This window comes from Sinohyriopsis cumingii, unplaced genomic scaffold (genome assembly GCF_028554795.1).
Source record: "Sinohyriopsis cumingii isolate HCF-2022 unplaced genomic scaffold, ASM2855479v2 utg000873l, whole genome shotgun sequence".
Lineage (NCBI taxonomy): Eukaryota > Metazoa > Mollusca > Bivalvia > Unionida > Unionidae > Sinohyriopsis > Sinohyriopsis cumingii.
This window is the reverse complement of record NW_028315938.1, coordinates 2,791,305-2,815,897: the sequence shown is the minus strand read 5'-3', so window position 1 is coordinate 2,815,897 and position 24,593 is coordinate 2,791,305. Positions and strand designations below refer to the sequence as shown.

Below are 24,593 nucleotides of genomic sequence, written 5' to 3'. Positions count from 1 at the left end.
TAACTAGGGTTTGCAAAAGAAGATTTTATACATTCGACTAAAAACCTAAACTTATACATGCTGGAGATTTCAAACGCAATTTGAAGTCACACTGTTTATCTCAGCACGGGTCAAAAAGAACGAACTTGCAGTGAACAATTTTTAGTTTGAATTTTTCCCATTACTTTATAAATGCACAAAATACAAAATTTTGATCTCAAATTTTATTGTCCTTGAGTAGTACTTAAATAGGCTCTGTTTCTCACCAGCAAAACTGGGCTGTTGTTATATACTTTCATATCCATACAAGTGGCTATTTGTACTGTTTTTTGTGAGATGTGTGGAAGAAAGCCTATGCTTGCATATCAAGCACACAAGCATTCTGTAAACCTTGAACTTTGACCCCAAGGTCAAAAGGTTCAGCAAAACATATTGTAGCATAAATTAGCATCATATATATTTATCCGGAGTACGAAGAAAATCCACCATGGGGTTTAGAAATTATAAGCAAAACAAAACAAAAAAAACTTTGAAGCAAAACCTTAAGGAAAATGTTCTACAACTGTGATCCTGATGCCAAGATCAATGGGCACACAAGCATGCCAAGATCAATGGGCACACAAGCATGCCAAGATCAATGGGCACACAAGCATGTCAAGATCAATGGGCACATAAGCATGCCAATATCAATGGGCACATAACCATGCCAAGATCAATGGACACACGAGCATGCCAAGATCAATGGGCATACAACCATGCCAAAATCAATGGACACACGAGCATGCCAAGATCAATGGGCATACAACCATGCCAAGATCAATGGGCATACAACCATGCCAAGATCAATGGGTATACAATCATGCCAAGATCAATGGGCATACAACCATGCCAAGATCAATGGGCATACAACCATGCCAAGATCAATGGGCATACAACCATGCCATACAATGAAAGGTCTGAGCTTCATTATGATTGATGCCATGGATGATGAAACTCTATCAAATTAATTACAAAATACATGCAAATTTAAACTCTGTCAAATTAATGACAAAATATATGCAAATTTAAAATCTATCAAATTAATTACAAAATACATGCAAATTTAAACTCATTCCAATTAATTACAAAATACATGCAAATTTAAACTCTATCAAATTAGTTACAAAATACATGCAAATTTAAACTCATTCCAATTAATTACAAAATACATGCAAATTTAAACTCTATCAAATTAATTACAAAATACATGCAAATTTAAACTCTATCAAATTAATTACAAAATACATGCATATTTAAACTCTATCAAATTAGTTACAAAATACATGCAAATTTAAACTCATTCAAATTAATTACATAATACATGCAAATTTAAACTTTATCAAATTGCTTACAAAATACATGCAAATTTAAGGATTTTACAAAATACATGCAAATTTAAGGATTTAGCAAAATCCTTAACTAAAAAGAAACTGATGATGATGATGCCACTGGCACCAAACATGTTTCTGGTATTTCTCGCTTAACATTAATGCAAAAATTCTGTTAAGGGATTTATTGCCCCTCTAATATCATGAAAACACAGCAAGTGTCTTCAAATCAAGAACTACAACTGTCAGGCAGCTAAATTAGCAAGTGTCTTCTAATCAAGAACTACAACTGTCAGGCAACTAAATTAGCAAGTGTCTTAAAATCAAGAACTACAACTGTCAGGCAGCTAAATTAGCATGTGTTTAAAATCAAGAACTACAACTGTCAGGCAGCTAAATTAGCAAGTGTTTAAAATCAAGAACTACAACTGTCAGGCAGCTAAATTAGCAAGTGTCTTAAAATCAAGAACTACAACTGTCAGGCAGCTAAATTAGCATGTTTACCTCAGGCTAAAACAAAACAAATCTGATCTGTAAAATTACGAAGACAGCAATCTACTGTGTTAACTAGATACTGTGTGCATAACTTCTTTCCACTATTATGTTTATCACTATTGTGTGTTTAACTTGTGTCCATGATTGTAAATTGTACTTTAAGATAATGCAAACATGTTGACATGACCTTTTGAATTTGTAAGGTTCTATCAGGTGTACCTGCATTTTGTCTTGTTTGTAAGTTATAAATAGTTTGTTCACTGATTTTAAGATCTAGCCTTGTTTACAAAATTTAGAATATTCTGGAAGTGAACTTTTGTCATTTTATTATGTATTAGGTGTTTATATGTAAACAGAATTATTTAATTCCTACTTTAAGTTCAGGTGTGTTCAAATATAATTTGAGAGGAATTATTTATTTAAATTATTCTTTGGAAAGTGTTCATTGACTGTTTGGACTAAATCATCGCTTTGGGATTATTCTGAATTCATTCAAAGATATTCTAGATTATATCATTGTGATACATCAAGACTAATGGTACATTTAGCACATTCGAGACTGTCGGTGGATCAGCACATTCAAGATCGGAATTCATTTGGAATACTCTAAACTTTAGGACTTGTGATCATAGTACTTTTAGGATTATCTGGCATTATTTCACAATAGTGTTAAGTTCCTCTTAAATTTTCATGTTATATCTTAGAGAATTAGATTATTTGTTGAATTTTACAAAACCTGCTCCATTTGTAACTTAGTTTAATACCATAATACCATAACAATTCTAAGACCAGTAGTCTTCAAAATGTTCAATCCACCATTAGATGTAGCACACTATAATATTCTGATATAACACATTTCAATGTCAAAGGAATCAAGTATAATGAAATCATATCAATGATGTTATAACTGTTGTGGATCTACCCCAGTATACTCACTCTTAGATGGTGAAGCCTTTTGTTTTTCTTGTGACTCCCGCAATACATTGACATACTCAATCAATTCAGAAAACAGAAGCCGAATCATCTTCTCCCCCCACAATAACTGGAGCTGCTTCACAACGTATGGCATGGCCTCATGAAGGCTGCAAGTTAGAGATTCAGAGAGAAAAATAAAGCGCTAATTAATTTGGTAAGTTCTGTTTGGCATGAGTGGTAGAGAGTATGTTTCAAAAAATGTATAGACCTGAATGGCTACATGCTTTTCCAATAATTTTGACAATACAGGTAGAATTGATATTGGTCTGTAATTCCCTGGATCCTCCTTTTCTCCTTTCTTAACCTTTCAACATTTCAGTGTTTCTGGAAAATTACCACTCATTATACTTAAGTTTATGATATGAGTTAGTGACTTTGTTATTACTGGTGCAGCAATTTTAAGAATTCATGGACCAATCCCATCCAATCCAGAGGATTTATTAATATTCACCTAAATTAGCATATCAAAACATCAGCTTCACTAACATCAGCCATTAAAAAATAATTATCATTAGGAATTTTAGCTCTTATAAAATAATAGAAGAGCATCAAGTTCAGTTGGGATGTTAGTCTGGTTCTGAATACTGCACAGATAGTGGAGATGCTTATGAAGAAATTGTTGAACATTTCCACAATGTTTTGTACAGATGTGGCTATATCATCATTTTGCTTAAGTCTAGGAGGAAGAAAACTGTTCCTGGGTGGGTTCAGCTCTTTTAGATACTTCCACAATGTCTTGGTACTCTTACTTTCATCTACAGCCTGTTTATAGTAATTCTCTTTTGCTTTATCTATCAGGTGCTTAGTTCTATTAAAGTTGATAAGTTGAGCAAACTAATTTTTTAATAAATTGTGTTTCCCTGTGAATAGTTACCCGATCACATTCATGTTAGGGATATAAGCCTGCTATCTCAAGAATTCAGCCCTACTAAAAGAAAATGATCTTTTTCTGTCTAATTCATATAGACAAAGGGCAACAGCTCTTGCCTATTAACTATCCTTGCCAACACCAGGTGTCACTAGCTTTTAAACTGAGCAAGATACAAATGAGGATGCTCACATGGTGGGGGTGGTCTGAAAGGCTTGTAAATAATGTGATACAGTAAGCATTCTCAGAGAAACATGTTTTACTTAAAATTTTTATTTTACCTTCAAATATGTTTCCAAATCACATTAACATTTAATTTAGTAGAATAGGAGGGTATGCTGATGATCTGACATCGAGTATCTTTCTTGGGAATGAGGCTGGATTCCCCATGTGAATGATAACCTGTTCTCCTAATTACATAAGCACCACAGCCTAAGGTCACTTGATCTGTGACCCCTACAAATGGTTAAGAAGACATTTAATGAGACCTTCTTACGTACAAAATTTCACTGGTGAAGCTGAAGGCTGTGTTGATTGTTTTAATTGGGTCTGGTGGTTATCTGAGCTTCTGCCACCTGATATACCAGATTCAAGGTTCGCCTCTTTGAAGCTAAATCTCTGAAATAAAAACTCTAGAAGATTGAATCTGCATGCCAGCCAACAGTTTCCTGGCTTTCACAGGAAGAAAGAGGTGCTTAAGCATACCATGACTTGTCACAGTGTTTCAAGTAGTGCTTGAGTGCACTAACAGGATCTTGCATAGTCACTGATCTAAACCTGTCTATGGAAGACAGCGAGCGAATAACGACTCTTTGATTGCCAACAGACAGTAACCTATTTTTGGATACAAAACCTGGTCGCATGAAGAGGATCACCAAACCATCGGATCTGAACTGGATAGTTCAGTTTGACAGAATGGGCATGTAACATGCTCAGAATGCATGCCGAAGATAGTTAAATTTGACAGAAAGGGCATGTAACGTGCTCAGACTGCACGCTGAAGATAGTTAAATTTGACAGAAAGAGCACGTAACGTGCTCAGACTGCACGCTGAAGATAGTTCAGTTTGACAGAAAGGGCATGTAACGTGCTCAGACTGCACGCTGAAGATAGTTCGGTTTGACAGAAAGGGCACGTAACATGCTCAGACTGCATGCTGAAGATAGTTAAATTTGACAGAAAGGGCATGTAACATGCTCAGACCGCACGCTGAAGATAGTTAAATTTGACAGAAAGAGCATTAACGTGCTCAGACTGCACACTGAAGATAGTTAAATTTGACAGAAAGGGCATGTAACGTGCTCAAACTGCACACTGAAGATAGTTAAATTTGACAGAAAGGGCATGTAATGTGCTCAGACTGCACGCTGAAGATAGTTCAGTTTGAAAGAAAGGGCATGTAACGTGCTCAGACTGCACACTGAAGATAGTTAAATTTGACAGAAAGGGCATGTAACGTGCTCAGACTGCACGCTGAAGATAGTTTGGTTTGACAGAAAGGGCATGTAACGTGCTCAGACTGCACGCTGAAGCTAAAGCTATCAGGAAACATTTTGTTTGACAGCAGCTTTAGTGAAGTGTGAGCTAAAGGCCTGAATTTATTTGAATTGAGCCATGTTAAAACCCATGACAGATTCCATGTTGGATGCAGAGTGAAGGATTTTGGTTTATTGAAATCAAAGTGGGCTAAAAGATCTAACAGATCTTTATCATGCCCAATATCACATCTACCATGATGCTGGAATGTGTCCAATATAACATCTACCATGATGCTGGAATGTGTCTAATATCACATCTACCATGATGCTGGAACGTGTCCAATATCACATCTACCATGATGCTGCAATGTGTCCAATATCACATCTACCATGAAGCTGGAATGTGTCCAATATCACATCTACCATGATGCTGTAATGTGTCCAATATCACATCTACCATGATGCTGGAATGTGTCCAATATAACATCTACCATGATGCTGGATTGTGTCCAATATCACATCTACCATGATGCTGGAATGTGTCCAATATCACATCTACCATGATGCTGGAATGTGTCCGATATCACATCTACCATGATGTTGGAATGTGTCCAATATCACATCTACCATGATGCTGGAATGTGTCCAATATCACATCTACAATGATGCTGAAATATGTCCGATATCACATCTACCATGATGCTGGAATGTGTCCAATATCACATCTACCATGATGCTGGAATGTGTCCAATATCACATCTACCATGATGCTGGAATGTGTCCAATATAACATCTATTATGATGCTGGAATGTGTCCAATATAACATCTACCATGATGCTGGAATGTGTCCGATATCATATCTACCATGATGCTGGAATGTGTCCAATATAGCTGAATTGTTTCTCCTCAAAGAACCAGAGAACAAATTCGGTCAGCTGAGGGATTGAGGGACTCGGAGAGACAATGTTATTGATAATACATCCATCCCCAAAATCTGCCACATTCCTTTGTAAGTCATCAGAGTGGAGAGACATCCTGCTCTCAAGAATTTCTCCACAATCAAAGGTTTAAATTGTTTGTCTTGCAATGCTGTCCAGACAAGAGCCAAGCATGAAGAAGATGGTACAGGCAAGAATGGAACACCTGTGAGCACGTTTGGCCAGAATCTTCCTGCACAGACCTATTGCCAGATCAAGTAGATTGGCAACACAGGACTTATCCCAGCTGAGAGTGGCTATCAGAATCATCTTGTATTTCTGACCCCATAATGTCTGGACTATTGGTACTGTGGGAGGGTAGGCAAATGCTCACAACCTATCCTAAATGACTGACAGAGCATCCACAGTCCAAGCTTTTTGGTCTGGAACTGGAGGGACAATTTGGCAACTTGTGATTCCACCTTATAGCAAAAAAAAATTGATCATCAGATTCCCCCAAAGTGTGCAGATCCGAATAAAGACTGATTGATGGAAAGACCATTCCATGTGAATGATTTGACCTTTCCTAGATAGAATGTCAGCCAAGACATTAAGTCTGCCAGGAATCTGTCAGATTTGTATTTTGATATGGAGGTTGTCACACCAATACAGAAACTGCCAAATCAGAATACAGAGGTTGGGTGATTTGGTGCCCCCGTTTGAGGAGTTAGGTCACTACCACAGAGTTGTCGGACATAATGAGGACTGTTCTGCCTGAGAGTCAATTATTCCAGAAGTGAAAGCATTGATGACAGCCTTCGTTTCTAAAAGGCTGATGTGAAGAGGCCACTCCCCTGCCTCCTACATGCTGCTGACAAGAGTGAAGTCCAGGGCACCCCAATGAATGTACTGGCATCAGTACATACTGTCCTTTTTACTCCTACATGCCGCTGACAGGAGTGAAGTCCAGGGCACCCCAATGAATGTACTGGCATCAGTACATACTGTTATTTTTACTTTTGGCTTCTCCAGCAGGATTCATATGGTCAGCCAACCTATTGTCGTATCTCGGGTGTGATCATGACTGTTTGATTGAGATGACTTGAAAAGGCATGCCATTGTACTTGCAATGTCACTTGTAAGGGGCACATAAAAAGACAGTTGAGCAGGATCAAGTCTGTCATCGCATTGAAAAATCCAAGGAGTTGCAAGAACTCTCTCACTGAAATCCAAGTACTGTTGGAAATGGACCCAAAGAGTTTGATGAGGAAACCAGATTCAAGTTGGTGATTAATTCAGATGGATAAAAGGCTGAAATGGACTTTTCCTAGTTCACTAGAAAGCTTCTTAGTTGACTTCAAAGTGGGATAAAAATGTTTCTGCCTTGGAGTAGAATAGAACTTACCATATTTTTCTGGAGGATGGTGTCCAAGTATGCTGTTATCATTGGAGATTAAGTCAATCAGAACAGGATGATGACACAATCCATAACCTTGGTAAAAACTCAAAGGCTGATGCCGAGGCCAAAGGGTATGACTTTGAACTGATTAACCATGTCGTGGTATGCAAAATGGAAAAATTTCTGCGATGCATGATGGGTAGGGACTTGAAAATATGTGTCTGTCAGATCGAGAATGATGGCATACTCATCCCATTGGAGGGAGTGATGGATCAATCTCGTCATCTCCATCTTAAATTTCAGTGGCGAGGCAACTCAAGTTGATGATCAACCTCAACTTGTTGTTTGCCTTTTGAATAAGTAACAGCCTGGAATAAAACCCCAGCAATTGTGGTTTTTGCACAATCTCTATCGCCTGTTTTCTGATGAGTGACTTCATTTCTTATTGTATAAAGGCATCCTTCTTCTGATCCGATGGTACGTCTGTAAAGAGGCGAGAGGGGGAAAGGGAAGTGGGTTAGACAAATGAAATCTTAAGCCCCTCTGTCTAGCATTAGGGGGCTGGAAGGCAAAGAAGCTTGCTTTCTTACCACCTATGTATGTTTGTTTAATAGCTTGTGTAGACTGCTGTTTTTGGGCATTAGGCTGGGATCTATTTTACATATCTGATTGAACAGTTCCCTTGTTCCCAGTTTGCTTATTGTCGCTCCACAGTGGTGGGGGCTGAATGTTGTAAAATGCCTGTGTGGGGTGAGAAACATGTTGGAGGGGCAGTTCCTGAGCTGACTGCCTTCAAAATGTTTCAATTTTCCCTGTAGAGAGTAATGGAGACTAAAATGGGGTCATTCATAAAGCCAGAGAAAGCAGTTAAAACACTGGTCATGGAATGGTAAGCTGACTGGTAACAACTCTAGCAATCCTGGCTGTTGCCTCCCAAGTGTGGTTATTGCCAAATTTCTCTGCAAGATGTAAAATTGTCACTGAGGTCAAATCAAAGATTGAAGACGTAGCAACTATGTTCTGGACTAGCTTTGACATGGCATGGAACACATTTTTATCCACTTTATAAAACAGTGGAGTGAACGTGAACTGCTGCAAGATTTTTGTCACGGGCCAGGAGATCAGTACTGAAGATGTCTGAGTGAGTTTTGTACCAACACAAGATGAGAATGTCACTGGTACTTGGTCATATGTATGCCAAGTATTACTATCCCAGGATTGGTCATATGTATGCCAGGTATTACTATCCCAGGATTGGTCATATGTAGGCCAAGTATTACTATCCCAGGATTGGTCATATGTAGGCCAGGTATTAATGTCTCAGGATTGGTTATATGTAGGCCAGGTATTAATGTCCCATGATTGGTCATACGTGGGTCAGTTATTTATGTCCCAGGATTGGTCATAGGTGGGCCAGGTATTAATGTTCCAGGATTGGTCATATGTGGGCCTGGAATCAGTCCATAGGTAATTTAGTTATATACTGCACTACATGATAACATAATTGGATTCTATAACATGCGACTCAGTAGCTGACCTTGACTTATCAGTTGTAAAAACTTCCCCAGTAAGCAATGGATCACACCTCGACATGTCAGTTGTAAAAACTTCCCCAGTAAGCAATGGATCACACCTTGACATGTCAGTTGTAAAAACTTCCCCAGTAAGCAATGGATCCCACTGAAGTACTTGTTCTACATGTTGCCCGAGTTACATGTATTTATTTTTTGACTAGCAACAAAGTAACACTGAAATGAGTAACCTGGTTCCTAAATTTCAGATATCTGCCATGAGAAAAAGCCCATTAATGAGTGGCAGTGGTGGGTCAGGTTGGAATGATTGTTTTGTATGTAATCTTATTTATATAAACTTTCTATTTACAGATTATTCTCCATAGCAGTCTGATAACTGACATTTGAGCACGACCACATTATTACATTTGAACATTATTGCATTTGACCATTATTACATTATTACATTTGACCATTATTATATTATTACATTTGACCATTATTACATACCCATTTAATCTTAAACGGCTGATCTGGTGCTCGATACAGATGTTTGACACATTCTGTATGCACACCTAAAATTTCCATATCACACACCCAGCCTGCTGCTTTTACAAGTTAAAATATTAAATGATAGTCTGGTTATAAAATAATAAGAATGATTTATGAGTATACATTTAAAATTATTCAGAGATTCCAACACCATTTGTGATTTTAAGAAATGTAGTTATATTTGATCAAAATGGCCACTTTAGCGCTGGGGATATTGGGAGAGTACCATAAGAAGTAGCAAGTTATGAGATGAAACTGGGGTATCAAGTGGAGAAAAAGAGAGAGCAAGTACCTTGCTGCTGAAAACTGGTATTGAAATTTTTAAAATCCAGACAAAGTAACCAAAACTCATGGAACCATGTCTAGATTCAAGGCATGGGTAGAAATGTCCCATGTCTGGACAAATCTCAACACCATGTTTAATTCCTAAGAGACATTCCACAATTCAAATCATCTAAAATACCAAATAGCTAAAATCCAATGAAGCTTCAGAATTTCAGCGATATCATCTGCTGAATTATATTTTTTAAGGAGCAAGTTTAAGTGGAGGGACTTAAAATTTAAGAGGAATCCATTTTGTTTAGTAAATCTGAGGATAAAACTGAAAAATATTTGCAATACAAAGGTAGATGTATCACAGCAAGCAGCAGCTGTTTTGTTTGACCCAAATTAGAATTATTACATCTGTTATATTAGATACATTGTTATAAAAATACCTGGGGGAAAATGAGGGAAATGTATGTATCTTGCAATTATTAAAATAGAAAATAAAGAGAAGAAAACAGATCAATACTGCAATACTATTTAGAATTTTCTCGCTAAAATTTATCAAAATTATTATTAAAAATCGACTCCGCATGGACCAAATCTTTGATATCTTAATTCTATTCTTAAATCATTACTTTAAGTTCAATTCATGAACAGTTTTTTTGTATTAACTGAAAACATAAAAACAAAGTTTCAATGTATTGTAAATAAATGAAGACTGTTCCATTAAAACATACATGGGACTGAGAGAAGGCTCCTTTAAAGTGGGGTACTCACCCATAGATGCAATTTAGAATTTTCTTATCATTTTAATATGAACTCTGTGAAATCAAAGTATCCTGGCATATATTTTTTAAAAACTGCCTTCCCCAGGTACCAAGTATGTTTAAATGGAACAGCCCTGAGCTTTCTGTATAAACTTGAACATATAATTGCTGTAAGTCTACAAAATTTGCCCTGAAATTTACATGGAAATAGAGTGTATATTCAGTAAATAGAGTGTAAAGGGACCACTTACTGGTCCAAAACCAATGTTCCATTTGAGGAATAAGGAAAAAATTCATTTGCTTGAGACTGTAGATTATACTGATTTGTATATCCCATACAACTTTTAAAAAAATTCAAAGCTAAAGAGTAAATTCATATTTGAAATACAGACAGACTGATGTTGCAGCTGCAAAGTTTATAAAGGCTTAGCTACAGTTAAATATATGTACATGTTGAGGGGGGTGTACATTATCTTTCACAAAATGCAAATGCCTAAAAAATATTTTTTAAGTATACATTAAATTTGTTTAAAAAGAAAGTATGAACAAAACGGGGATATGCAATAAATACAAAACCATATAGTGTTATCTTCCGATTTGGGTGAAATAACACGTTTGATATGAACATAATCTCAGCCTGATCGCCTCAATATTCCTACACCACATCAAACTTGTTTATCCATCCGCTTGGAACAAAACACATTAAGTTTTGTCATCTTATGCTTAGAGAACTAGCCCTAATCCAAGAGTGTCATACTGAAACACTCTCAGCAGCCCCACTTGTATCCTACATGTTCCAGTTTACTAATTGGCTTCAATACCAATGTGTTACCTGGTAAATGTCCTTTGATTTGCCTGGTGTGAATGGATGACAGTGGCTCAGGTTACAGAGCTATCAGTAGTTATAGTTATAGACTACATATATGCCAAATGGTTTCCATAGAAACACACAACCTGGAAACTGACCTTTGATCTGTCTGCTGAGAAAACCATCCCAGTACTGGGTGCCAGTGGGTCAGGTTGGAGCGCTTATTCTGCACATACGTCTTACATCTCTCCAGCAACCGAATCATCACAGTCTGAAACAAACAAACACAGTCTGAAACAAGCAGACACAGTCTGAAACAAGTAAACACAGTCTGAAACAAGCAGACACAGTCTGAAACAAGCAGACATACAAACAGTCTGGAACAAGCGATGAGTAAGGAACAAGCAGACATACAAACAGTCTGGAACAAAAAGACAAAGAGTGGAACAAACATACATACAAATAGTCTGGAACTAGCAGACATACAAGCTGTCTGGAACAAGCAGACATACAAGCTGTCTGGAACAAGCAGACATACAAACAGTCTGGAACAAAAAGACAAAGAGTGGAACAAGCAGACATACAAACAGTCTGGAATAAGCAGACACACATTCAGTTTGAACATAAAGACAAAGAGTGGAACAAACAGACATACAAAACATCTAGAATAAGCAGACAAAGTCTGGAGCAAGCAGACAATGAGTGTGGAACAAGCAGATATCAGTTAGGTGTAAATTGGTCGACCCTCTCAAACAGCCCCTTGATCAGCAGCCACCTGCTGTATGTGGCCAGAATCACTTGACATATTGAACTGGTGTTCAAAAGAACCCCTCTAAAGCAACCACCCCTTTAACATGACCAGCAGCCATTTAATTTCTAAATATAACATACAGACACTTGTTCCAACATACCAACAAAGTACCTAACTTTAACCCAGAGAGGTAAATCATGTTATGAGTCTAGGCTCTTACAAAAAGTAACAGGAAAAAATGAAGACAACAAGCTTTGTAAAATTTAACAAATAATTTATTTCTCTAGAATATCAAGTGGAAAATGAGAAAAAAGAACTTATGGTTTTATGAATCAAATCCAAAAAATAATCCAAGAATCAAAAAATAGAAGTTCTAGTAATAAAAAGTCCTGAATGAAACTGAGTTTGAATCCCAATGAAATCCAAAATGGAAGACAATGACATCATTAATAGTCAGCAAAGTGTTGCAGTGTCAACAATCTGTTGTAGACTCAAAGAAAATATTATTCCAATTTGTTAATTCTGTATAAATTTCGATAAAAGTCCTTGTCCCAGAATTATTTTAGAGCACTAGTATTTCCAGGGGAGGGCCCCCGAGTGGCCGAGTGGTCTAAAGCGCTCTCCATCACGGATCACTGCCATCTCACCTCTGCCTGCGTGGGTTTGAGTCTTGGGCTCGGCCATTGTGGATATGTGAGAAAGCTTGCCGGTAGCTTCTTGTGGGTTGGTGGTTTTTTCTGGGGTTTTCTCGGGTTCTTCCTCTACCATTAATACTAGCTATCATGTATAGCCTATCTTGTGCTGAAAAATGGTGTTAAACCCTATAACAACAACAACAACAATTTCCAGGGGAAAATAATCACTTAAAATCCAATAATTTGAAAAAAATAAAATCTCAGCCCAAATCGGACACAATAACACAATGTGTCAAACGTTTAAAGCTCACTACATACTTCTATACGAAACATTAGGTATAAAGCTAACTTAAGATGCAAAACAGATTCACAGACGAGGGTCACAAGGTTATCCTTCTAGAACAAAAAAGAAGCATTTTACATGCCTAACATCACATACTCCCAGTATAGTCCTAACTGAAATCAATGGTTCTTATTGTGGGAAAGAATATAATTTTTTTCTTTAAGTTGTTTACCAGAACTGCCACTGTTTCTGAATTAAGGTAAGAAACCAGAGAATATTTCTATTATTATAACAGTCAGGTTAAACAGAACTGAACTGAATTTCTGGAAAATGTCAAATCCAGCAAACAAAGTTACCTTACAATAGCATGTAATGGAATAATAAAAAAGGTTAAAATTAAACAATTAAATAATTAAATAAAATATACATAACAAGTAATCCAACTATCCTTACTGCTGTGTGTTCCTTAGGTGTTATGTTTTGTCATGTTGATAACTACTGGCTGTAATATGACTTGTCCTGATAAACCGTACTGGTTAATAATTCCAACTGCTATGAATCAACTGAATTTTCTGAAATCTTACTGGATATAAATGATCACGTGAAAATTATCAAGAATTTTTATACATCAGACTTTGGACTACCTTTGGTTCATGTTTCTGTGTAATTTGTATACATCAGACTGTGGACTATTTTTGGTTCATGTTTCTATGTAATTTTTATACATCAGACTGTGGACTAATTTTGGTTCATGTTTCTATGTAATTTTTATGCATCAGACTGTGGACTACTTTTGGTTCATGTTTCTAAGTAATTTTATGTAAAGCTTTATCTATACCAATGTCTTACACCATAATAAAACTCCACCCACCCACCTTTGTGATTTCTGACCAAAGTATGCAACCCCCTGGTTAAAATCAACCATCAGAAGTTAAGACAACATAATGCACAGTGATTCCTGCATTTCAACACTCACACCAATTGCTTTACATGCTAATCTTGAGATTTCAACACTCACACCAATTGCTTTACATGCTAATCTGGAGATTTCAACACTCACACCTTTTGCTTTACATGCTGATCTGGAGATTTCAACACTCACACCTATTGCTTTACATGCTAATCTTGAGATTTCAACACTCACACCAATTGCTTTACATGCTAATCTGGAGATTTCAACACTCACACCTATTGCTTTACATGCTAATCTGGAGAAATTGTTGCATTTTGCTTCAATAATGTTTCACCAGCTGTTATTAAACATCAGGGTCATATGTCAAACAAGGGATCTCACTAATAATGAATATGATTCTGTTATTAAACATCAGGGTCATTATGTCAAACAAGGGATCTCACTAATAATGAACATGATTATGTTATTAAACACCAGGGTCATAAGTTAAACAAGGGATCTCACTAATAATGAATATGATTCTGTTATTAAACACCAGGGTCATATGTCAAACAAGGGATCTCACTAATAATGAACATGATTCTGCTTTTGAAAGATCGAAATGTGTAGAAAGCAAGAAGAAGAATTGCTATAACAGCATGTGCCGTATGCAAGCTTAATGTTAAAAAAAGGAATATCCTGGTCCAAACATCACCAATTTATTTATTTATTTAGAGGCCAACGAAAGAAAATTTCAATCTACCTAAACATTAATGTCTTGTTGATGAAATCTGCTGATATGATGACAGAGAGGGCATAAATTGGAATTATAATGATTAAATGATTATGGATGGGTATTTATCGATGTGATAATATTATAAGGATTAAATAATCATGGTTGGGTATTCAGTCCTTCAGACTTTATTTATTTTGTGAGTAATTAGGTAAAATTTACACCGATAAATACCCAACCATAATCATTTAATGCTATATTAAATCACTTGTTTTAACAGAATTTATGGATATTACACCAATTGTTTTATTAAACCTTACTGGATATTATATCACATGTCTTAACAGACCCTATTGGATATTATATCACATGTCTTAACAGACCTTACTGAATATGTATCACATGTCTTAACAGACCTTACTGGATATTATATCACTTGTCTTAACAGACCTTACTGGATATTATATCACTTGTCTTAATAGATCTTACTGGCTATTATATCACCCATCTTAATAGACCTTACTGGATATTATATCACTTGTCTTAACAGACCTTACTGGATATTATATCACTTGTCTTAACAGACCTTACTGGATATTATATCACATGTCTTAACAGACCTTATTGGATATTATATCACATGTCTTAACAGACCTTACTGAATATGTATCACTTGTCTTAACAGACCTTACTGGATATTATATCACTTGTCTTAACAGACCTTACTGGATATTATATCACTTGTCTTAATAGATCTTACTGGCTATTATATCACCCATCTTAATAGACCTTACTGGATATTATATCACTTGTCTTAACAGACCTTACTGGATATTATATCACATGTCTTAACAGACCTTGCTGAATATATATCACTTGTCTTAACATACCTTACTGGATATTATATTACTTGTCTTAACAGACCTTACTGGACATATATCATTTGTCTTCACAGGCCTTAATGGATATTATATCACTATCCTTAATAGACCTTACTGGCTATTAAATCACCCATCTTAATAGACCATACTAGATATTATATCACTTGTCTTAACAGGCCTTACTGGATATTATATAACTTGTCTTAACAGGCCTTACTGGATATTATATCACTTGTCTTAACAGGCCTTACTGGCTATTATATCCCTTGCCTTAATAGACCATACTGGCTATTATATCACCCATCCTAATAGACCTTACTGGCTATTATATCACGCATCTTAATAGGCCTTACTGGACATATATAATTTGTCTTCACAAGCCTTAATGGATATTATATCACTATCCTTAATAGACCATACTGGCTATTAAATCACCCATCTTAATAGACCATGCTAGATATTATATCACTTGTCTTAACAGGCCTTACTGGATATTATATCACTTGTCTTAACAGGCCTTACTGGATATTATATCACTTGTCTTAACTAGGCCTTACTGGATATTATATCACTTGCCTTAATAGACTATACTGGCTATTATATCACCCATCTTAATAGACCTTACTGGCTATTATATCACCCATCTTAATAGACCTTAATGAATATTATATCACTTGCCTTAATAGACCATACTGGCTATTATATCACCCATCTTAATGGATCTTACTGGCTATAATATCACCCATCTTAATAGACCTCACTGGCTATTATATCACTGGTCTTAACAGGCCTTACTGGATATTATATCACTTGCCTTAATAGACCTTACTGTCTATTATATCACCCATCTTAATAGACCTTACTGGCTATTATATCACCCATCTTAATAGATCTCACTGGCTATTAGATCACCCATCTTAATGGACCTTACTGGCTATAATATCACCCATCTTAACAGACCTCAATGGCTATTATATCACCCATCTTAATAGACCTTACTGGCTATTATATCACCCATCTTAATAGACCTCAATGGCTATTATATCACCCATCTTAATAGACCTTACTAGCTTTTATATCACCCATCTTAACAGACCTCAATGGCTATTATATCACCCATCTTAATAGACCTTACTGGCTATTATATCACCCATTTTAACAGACCTTGCTGGATATTATATCACTAGCCTTCATAGACATTACTGAATATTACGTCACCTCTATTAATAGACGAATCATATTTATAACTGTTTATTGAAACACATGCCCTATTATGTCAAAAGGAGGATTAAGTACTAAATACTAATATACACACTGATATGAGCGATATGATACAGGCATAAAGCTCAAATGACAGATCTGGAACACTGGCTCCTTGCCAATATTAACGCAGAGCTCAAATGACAGATCTGGAAAAGTGACTTCTTGCCAACATTAACACAGAGCTCAAATGACAGATCTGGAAAAGTGACTTCTTGCCAACATTAACACAGAGCTCAAATGACAGATCTGGAAAAGTGACTTCTTGCCAACATTAACACAGAGCTCAAATGACAGATCTTGAACACTGGCTTCTTGCAAAAAGAAACTTCAAATGTCCTATACCATCTCAGTGAATAAACTGGATAACAAGCCCAATTTGAATGTGATTATTTAAATCTTTAAGCAGTAGAAAACTGGAAACTAGATGTTTAAAAAAAAATTATAATGGGGCCCATGGTATGGCAATGCATGGCATTTTATCCAGAATGATGTTAGTATGGGATCCATGGCATGACACTATATCCAGAATGATGTTATAATGCAATCTATGGTATGATATTATATCTAGAGTGATGTTATTATGGGGTCCATGGCATGGTATTATATCCAGAATGATGTAATAATGGGATCCATGGCATGACATTATATCCAGTGATATTATAATGGGGACCATGGCAAGACATTATATCCAGAATGATGATGTAATGGTGTATATATCATGGCTTGGCATTATATCCAGAATGATTTTATAATGGGATCCATGGTATGATATTATATCTAGAGTGATGTTATTAAGGGGTCCATGGCATGGTATTATATCCAGAATGATGTTATAATGGGATCCATGGCATGACATTATATCCAGTGATATTATAACGGGGACCATGGCAAGACATTATATCCAGAATGATGATGTAATGGTGTATATATCATGGCTTGGCATTATATCCAGAATGATTTTATAATGGGATTCATGGCATGACATTATATCCAGTGATGTTATTATGGGGACCATGGCATGACATTATATCCAGAATGATGTTATAATGGGATACATGGCATGACATTATATCCAGTGATGATATTATGGGGACCATGGCATGACATTATATCCAGAATGATGTTAGTATGGGGACCATGGCATGACATTATATCCACAGTGATGTTATAATAGGATCCATAGCATGACATTATATCTATAGTATTGTCATTATGGGGTCCAAGGACATGGCAATTTGTCCAGAATGATGTTATAATGGGATCCATGGCATGACATTATATCCAGAATCATGTTATAATGGAGTATATGTCATGGCATGGCATCATAGCTGGAATCATATTACAAATAAAGCTGTACTTACCATAAAATTCAATGTATTCTCCACCAAGCCCTGTAAATAGACAATTTTCTAACTTACAAATGTGCAGATTTTAAAAGGTGATTTTAACAGATACATCTCTGATTACAATATTGCATTGCTGAGAGGAAAGATTTTTATGCACACTGACCAATGAATGGTGCTAACTTCAATCTGTATTGGGCTCACCTGATATCAGACTGAGGAAATGAGATCAGAGTAATTTCCATTTCCCGTACTGTAATTTGACTTTGATTTTTTTAATTAAATTCTATATTTTCTCCTCATAAACATATATCCCAATACACACAGTGAAAGCGGCAGATCCAAATTTCATGCATCTTGCATAAATCTGACTGCATAGTAATACATGATATTTATAATTTGTTTTTAAATCTACTTTGTGCATTTTTTTTAATTTTGTTAACTGCTAAACAATCTAATTTAGGCTTATTACGATGATAACCAGTGTAACTGCTATAGTTTTTCCATCAAATTACTTTATGTTTTCAGTTTTATTGCTTACCTCCAATTCCAAAAAACCCAAAAGAACCAAGTTGGCTGCAAAATAGACAGAAAATGAATATAACTCATCTGCATATATATTGTTATGATGGAAAAATACTTTTTTTTCTTCTGGTAAACAGTTAAATGATAAGAGTACCAAAATACGATCATAAATTCAAATCACTGATTTACTAGTTATCAAAGGAAACATCCATCACATGATTTGAAGAAAATACATGTAACATCCAATGTTATGAGACTCAAAAAAGTGCGCAAGAAAAAAGTTGCAGCAAGCATCATCAAAATGGTTTCTATATGTATTTATACAATTATAAATGACAACATTTATCATGTGCACTCTATATTTCTGCCCAAATAAACACCATTTTTACATCCCATTATTTCTAATTCTGTTGAATGGCTGCCATATTACACTGGTTAAAAAATATGATAAAACTCCACAATGTCTTGGGTGCAATACCAGGACTTCAGAGACCTGGTAATCTCAAACTTTTGTCTCATAGTTAATGTGCAACATACTTGAAATTGTTGAATGTGAGAACTATAAGGTTTATATCTTGACACCAACATACAATGGCATCATCATGTGATCTACATATGTTAACCATTGCCATCTAAAACTGCATCACTAGGTGAAATTAAAAATATCTCCCCAGAAAACCAACTTTTGGTAAATACAAAATATATAATGCCTACTGACTGTCTACACAATGGCTACTTATCCAGAAGATTTTTATGTACCCAGAAATACCAAGCCCCTCAATGACACTTATTAACTACTTAACCAGCATGTTTATGTACCCAGTAATACCAAGCCCATCACTGACACATATTAGCTACTTACACAGCATGTTTATGTACCCAGTAATACCAAACCCATCACTGAAACTTATTAACTACTTAACCAGCAGGTTTATGTACCCAGTAATACCAAGACCTTTTCTGACACCAACTAACTATCTGCAGAAGTATGTACCGAGTAATACCAAGCCCATCACTGACACTTATTAACTACTTACCCAGCATGTTTATGTACCCAGTAACACAAAGTCCAGCTCTAACTCCTACTGACTACTTATCAGTCACACCAAGACCTGCCCTGCCTGGACACTTACTGACTACTGACCCAGTAACACCAAGACCTGCCCTGCCTGGATACCTACTGACTACTTACCCAGTAACACCAAGACCTGCCCTGCTTGGATACCTACTGACTACTTATCCAGTAACACCAAGACCTGCCCTGCCTGGATACATACAGACTACTTACCCAGTAACACCAAGACCTGCCCTGCCTGGATACCTTCTGACTACTTACCCAGTAACACCAGGACCTGTCCTGCCTGGAAACCTACTGACTACTTACCCAGTAACACCAAGATCTGCCCTGCCTGGATACCTACTGACTACTTACCCAGTAACACCAAGACCTGCCCTGCCTTGATACATATTGACTACTTATCTAGTAACACCATGACCTGCCCTGCCTGGATACCTACTGACTACTTATCCAGTAATACCATGACTTGCCCTGCCTGGATACCTATTGACTACTTACCCAGTAACACCATGACCTGCCCTGCCTGGACATCTGCTGACCACTTTCACAGCAGCCTTATCTAAATATGCTCTAAAATTAACCGTGCACTGAACTCCTAATGACTACTTATCTGGAAGTCTTATCTGCCTTTATAACAAGTCATATACTGACTCCTAATGACTACTTACCCAGCAGCCTTTTCTACCCTGTAAACAGTAAGTCTTGCCTGACTCATACTGAATGATTAACTAGCATAATTATCTAGACTGTTATGGCACATTTATCTAGACTGTAATGGTGAATACAACACTGACTCCTATATGCTACCTATCCACCTGTAATGGCAAGCCTGCCCTGACTTCTATATACTACTTAACCAGCTGACTTATCTAGTCTGCAATGGCAATCCCAGCCTTGACGCCTATAGACTATTTATCTATCTGCAATGGCAAGCCTAGTCCTGACTCCTTTATACTACTTATCTACCTGTAATGGCAAGCCCAGCCCTGACTCCTATATAATACTTATCTACCTGTAATAGCAAGCCCAGCCCTGACTCCTATATATTACTTATCTACCTGTAATGGCATGCCCAGCCCTGACTCCTATATACTACTTATCTACCTGTAATGGCATGCCCAGCCCTGATTCCTATATACTTCTTATTTACCTGTAATGGCAAGCCCAGCCCTGATTCCTATAGACTACTTAACCAGCTGACTTATCTACCTGTAACAAAGACTCCCCTGGCTCCTACTGACTACTTACCCAGCAGACAGAGGGCATAGTTTCCCTCCAGCTACCTGTACCAAAGACTCCCCTGGCCCCTACTGACTACTTACCCAGCAGACAGAGGGCATAGTTTCCCTCCAGCTACCTGTACCAAAGACTCCTCTGGCCCCTACTGACTACTTACCCAGCAGACAGAGGGCATAGTTTCCCTCCAGCTACCTGTACCAAAGACTCCCCTGGCCCCTACTGACTACTTACCCAGCAGACAGAGGGCATAGTTTCCCTCCAGCTACCTGTACCAAAGACTCCCCCGGCCCCTACTGACTACTTACCCAGCAGACAGAGGGCATAGTTTCCCTCCAGCTACCTGTACCAAAGACTCCCCTGGCCCCTACTGACTACTTACCCAGCAGACAGAGAGCATAGTTTCCCTCCAGCTACCTTTACCAAAGACTCCCCTGGCCCCTACTGACTACTTACCCAGCAGACAGAGGGCATAATTTCCCTCCAGGGAGTTGAAGATGATCCTTGTGCTTTGTTCATTCACCAATAGGTCCAATGATCTCCGGAACACTCGATTACTAATCAACAGAGTCATGCACTGCAAACATGAAAAGATAACTATATGGTTTTGTTCAGTTGAATTTTAACTCTAGTATGCAGCACTGAAATATCTGCATGCCAAAATCTGAATGCATTACGGTTTCATGAAGAAAACATAAACTGGCTTTCACTATGTAGGGCAATTTTTTTAAAGACCCTGGTATGAACTATCAAAAAATTGTCATATGGAACAGATACAGAAATTGATGATTCACTATATTACTTAGTTTAAACTTTATGCAATTAATAACCTAAAACATTACCGTTCTTGTACATTCTTTAGTGTTTTTCAGTATGTTAAAACTATGTTGCACTTGATAAAATTAATATTTGCCTGTTTACATGTGAAATCCATGAAGGCACCATATTTTAAGACTATTAATGTAAAGATCCAGTGACTAGAACACTTACATCTGGGGATATGGTGTTCACATGATATATCACAGCAGGAACAGAAAGGATGTGTAGGATAAACACTGAAAGTAGGTTGTCTGAGAAGTTAGCAGCGAGGAGTGGTCTGCAAAATACAAAATGTCCGTGTTCTGGCCATCAAATTGTTATAACAGCTCTAAAAGTAATGAGAAGACCAAATGTTACACTGATAATGTAAATAATTTTTCCCTTCTTACGACTGCAAGGAATGATGCAAAAAGAAAATGTGTAATAAATCAACAAGAACTCAAATACACTGTCCCCATGATTTTGTTCACCATACAACACCCACTCATCCCTGTCCACACCAACAATATACAACACTCACCTCCATCTAAAGTTGCCACAAATCCCTGTCCCAACCACCACTTAACACTGCTATTAAAGGGTGTACCTAACCAATTAGACCTATACTGAAATATCTCAAGCACCACAGATCAAATTACTGTCAGAAGTCTATATTCCCATATTTTCTCTGAAAAGTGGCATCCATAAAAAGTTAAAAACTTCAATGACTACATATGTTACAGTAGGGACATCATTACTCAATTAATGGTCTGTATCATTTCTGACTACATGCATACATATGTTACAGTAGGGACCTCATTGCTCAATTATTGGTATGTATCATTTCTGACTACATGCATACATATGTTACAGTAGGGACCTCATTACTCAGTGGTCTGTATCATTTCTGACTACAAACATACATATTTTACAGTAGGGACTTCATTGCTCAATTATTGGTATTTATCATTTCTGACTACATGCATACATATGTTACAGTAGGGACATCATTACTCAATTAATGGTCTGTATCATTTCTGACTGCATGCATACATATGTTACAGTAGGGACTTCATTACTCAATTATTGGTATGTATCATTTCTGACTACATGCATACATATGTTACAGTAGGGACCTCATTGCTCAATTATTGGTATGTATCATTTCTTACTACATGCATACATATGTTACAGTAGGGACTTCATTACTCAGTGGTCTGTATCATTTCTGACTGCATGCATACATATGTTAAAGTAGGGACTTATTACTCAATTATTGGTATGTATCATTTCTGACTACATGCATACATGTTACAGTAGGGACTTCATTACTCAATTAATGGTCTGTATCATTTCTGACTACATGCATACATATGTTACAGTAGGGACCTCATTACTCAATTATTGGTATGTATCATTTCTGACTACATGCATACATATGTTACAGTAGGGACTTCATTACTCAATTATGGTCGGTATCATTTCTGACTACATGCATACATATGTCACAGTAGGGACCTCATTGCTCAATTATTGGTATGTATCATTTCTGACTACATGCATACATATGTTACAGTAGGGACCTCATTACTCAATTATTGGTATGTATCATTTCTGACTACATGCATACATATGTTACAGTAGGGACTTCATTACTCAATTAATGGTCTGTATCATTTCTGACTACATGCATACATATGTTACAGTAGGGACCTCATTGTTCAATTATTGGTATGTATCATTTCTGAACGAAAAGTTCACTAAACATAGATACAGTAAAAGAACAATAAAAACTTGTTTCTGATAAATGTTTACTATTCATTTCATGTACATCATGTTCTTGTGCTACAACATAAACATTTAGCAAATAGCAATTTGGCCCTAATAGTTATCTCAGAAAGATGTAACACACTATGTAGCAATTAGCAATTTGGCACTAACAGTTACCTGAGAAAGATGTAACACGCTATGTAGCAATTAGCAATTTGGCACTAATAGTTACCTGAGAAAGATGTAACACAGTATGTAGCAATTAGCAATTTGGCACTAATAGTTACCTGAGAGATATAGTGATGATGGCTGACAGTGTGGCTTTATTGAAGACAGGCTTAGTTCTTGCCAAACCCTTGGTAAGAAGAATCTGTTAGGAATAAACACAGAATATTTCATGGATAAAGTAAAAAGTAAATGTAAATGCTGCAGAAAATCTAGTAGAAAAGAAATACCTGATGAAAAACAACTTAAAGGTTAAATGAATTGTATTCTTTTGTTATTAACGTATTTCATGCAATTGTTGTACCCTTTAAATAGACAGTATAGAGATATGTATGCATTGAAACAATATAAAATTTACTGGATAGCACATATATATGTTTGCATTGAAACAACATAAAATTTACTGGATAGCATATAGATATGTATATTGATATGTGTGCAGTGAAACAATATAAAATGTATTATAAAATGTAATATATCACATTTAAAGGGTTAAATAAAACAAACAATAATCTAACATTATTTTACCAGATTACAGACATGACATTGATTTATCAAATTCACTTTGCTGATATCTAAGAATAAAATACAGTGGGGTGGGTGGGTGGCTTCATTATCAGATTTTTGGGAAATTTTTCATTCAATCTTTTAAATATGTGGTTTGGGGCAACAGTGAAATCCACGAAAATTAGTGATACTACAATACAGTAAAACCTGTTATGAGAACCACCTCTTCTGCCAACAAAAAAGCAGTCTCTCAAGACAGGTGGTCTCTCATAGCAGGTTTGTATAAAAA

General features: G+C 36.5%; 1 protein-coding gene across 2 annotated transcripts in view; it reads right to left on the bottom strand.

Moving 5' to 3' along the window:
- The window catches only part of LOC149773169 (ubiquitin-protein ligase E3B-like), a 103,315-nt gene that overhangs the window by 53,535 nt on the left and 25,187 nt on the right, over window positions 1-24,593 (bottom strand). For both annotated transcript variants that reach the window (XM_089946750.1, XM_089946751.1), the window contains exons 11-17: window positions 23,860-23,942; window positions 21,995-22,100; window positions 21,461-21,581; window positions 18,707-18,741; window positions 18,184-18,213; window positions 11,543-11,655; window positions 2,778-2,923 (exon numbers count right to left, since the gene is read on the bottom strand). In XM_089946750.1, coding sequence (XP_089802876.1) covers window positions 2,778-2,923; window positions 11,543-11,655; window positions 18,184-18,213; window positions 18,707-18,741; window positions 21,461-21,581; window positions 21,995-22,100; window positions 23,860-23,942 — 634 coding nt within the window. The remainder of the gene's footprint in view (window positions 1-2,777; window positions 2,924-11,542; window positions 11,656-18,183; window positions 18,214-18,706; window positions 18,742-21,460; window positions 21,582-21,994; window positions 22,101-23,859; window positions 23,943-24,593) is intronic.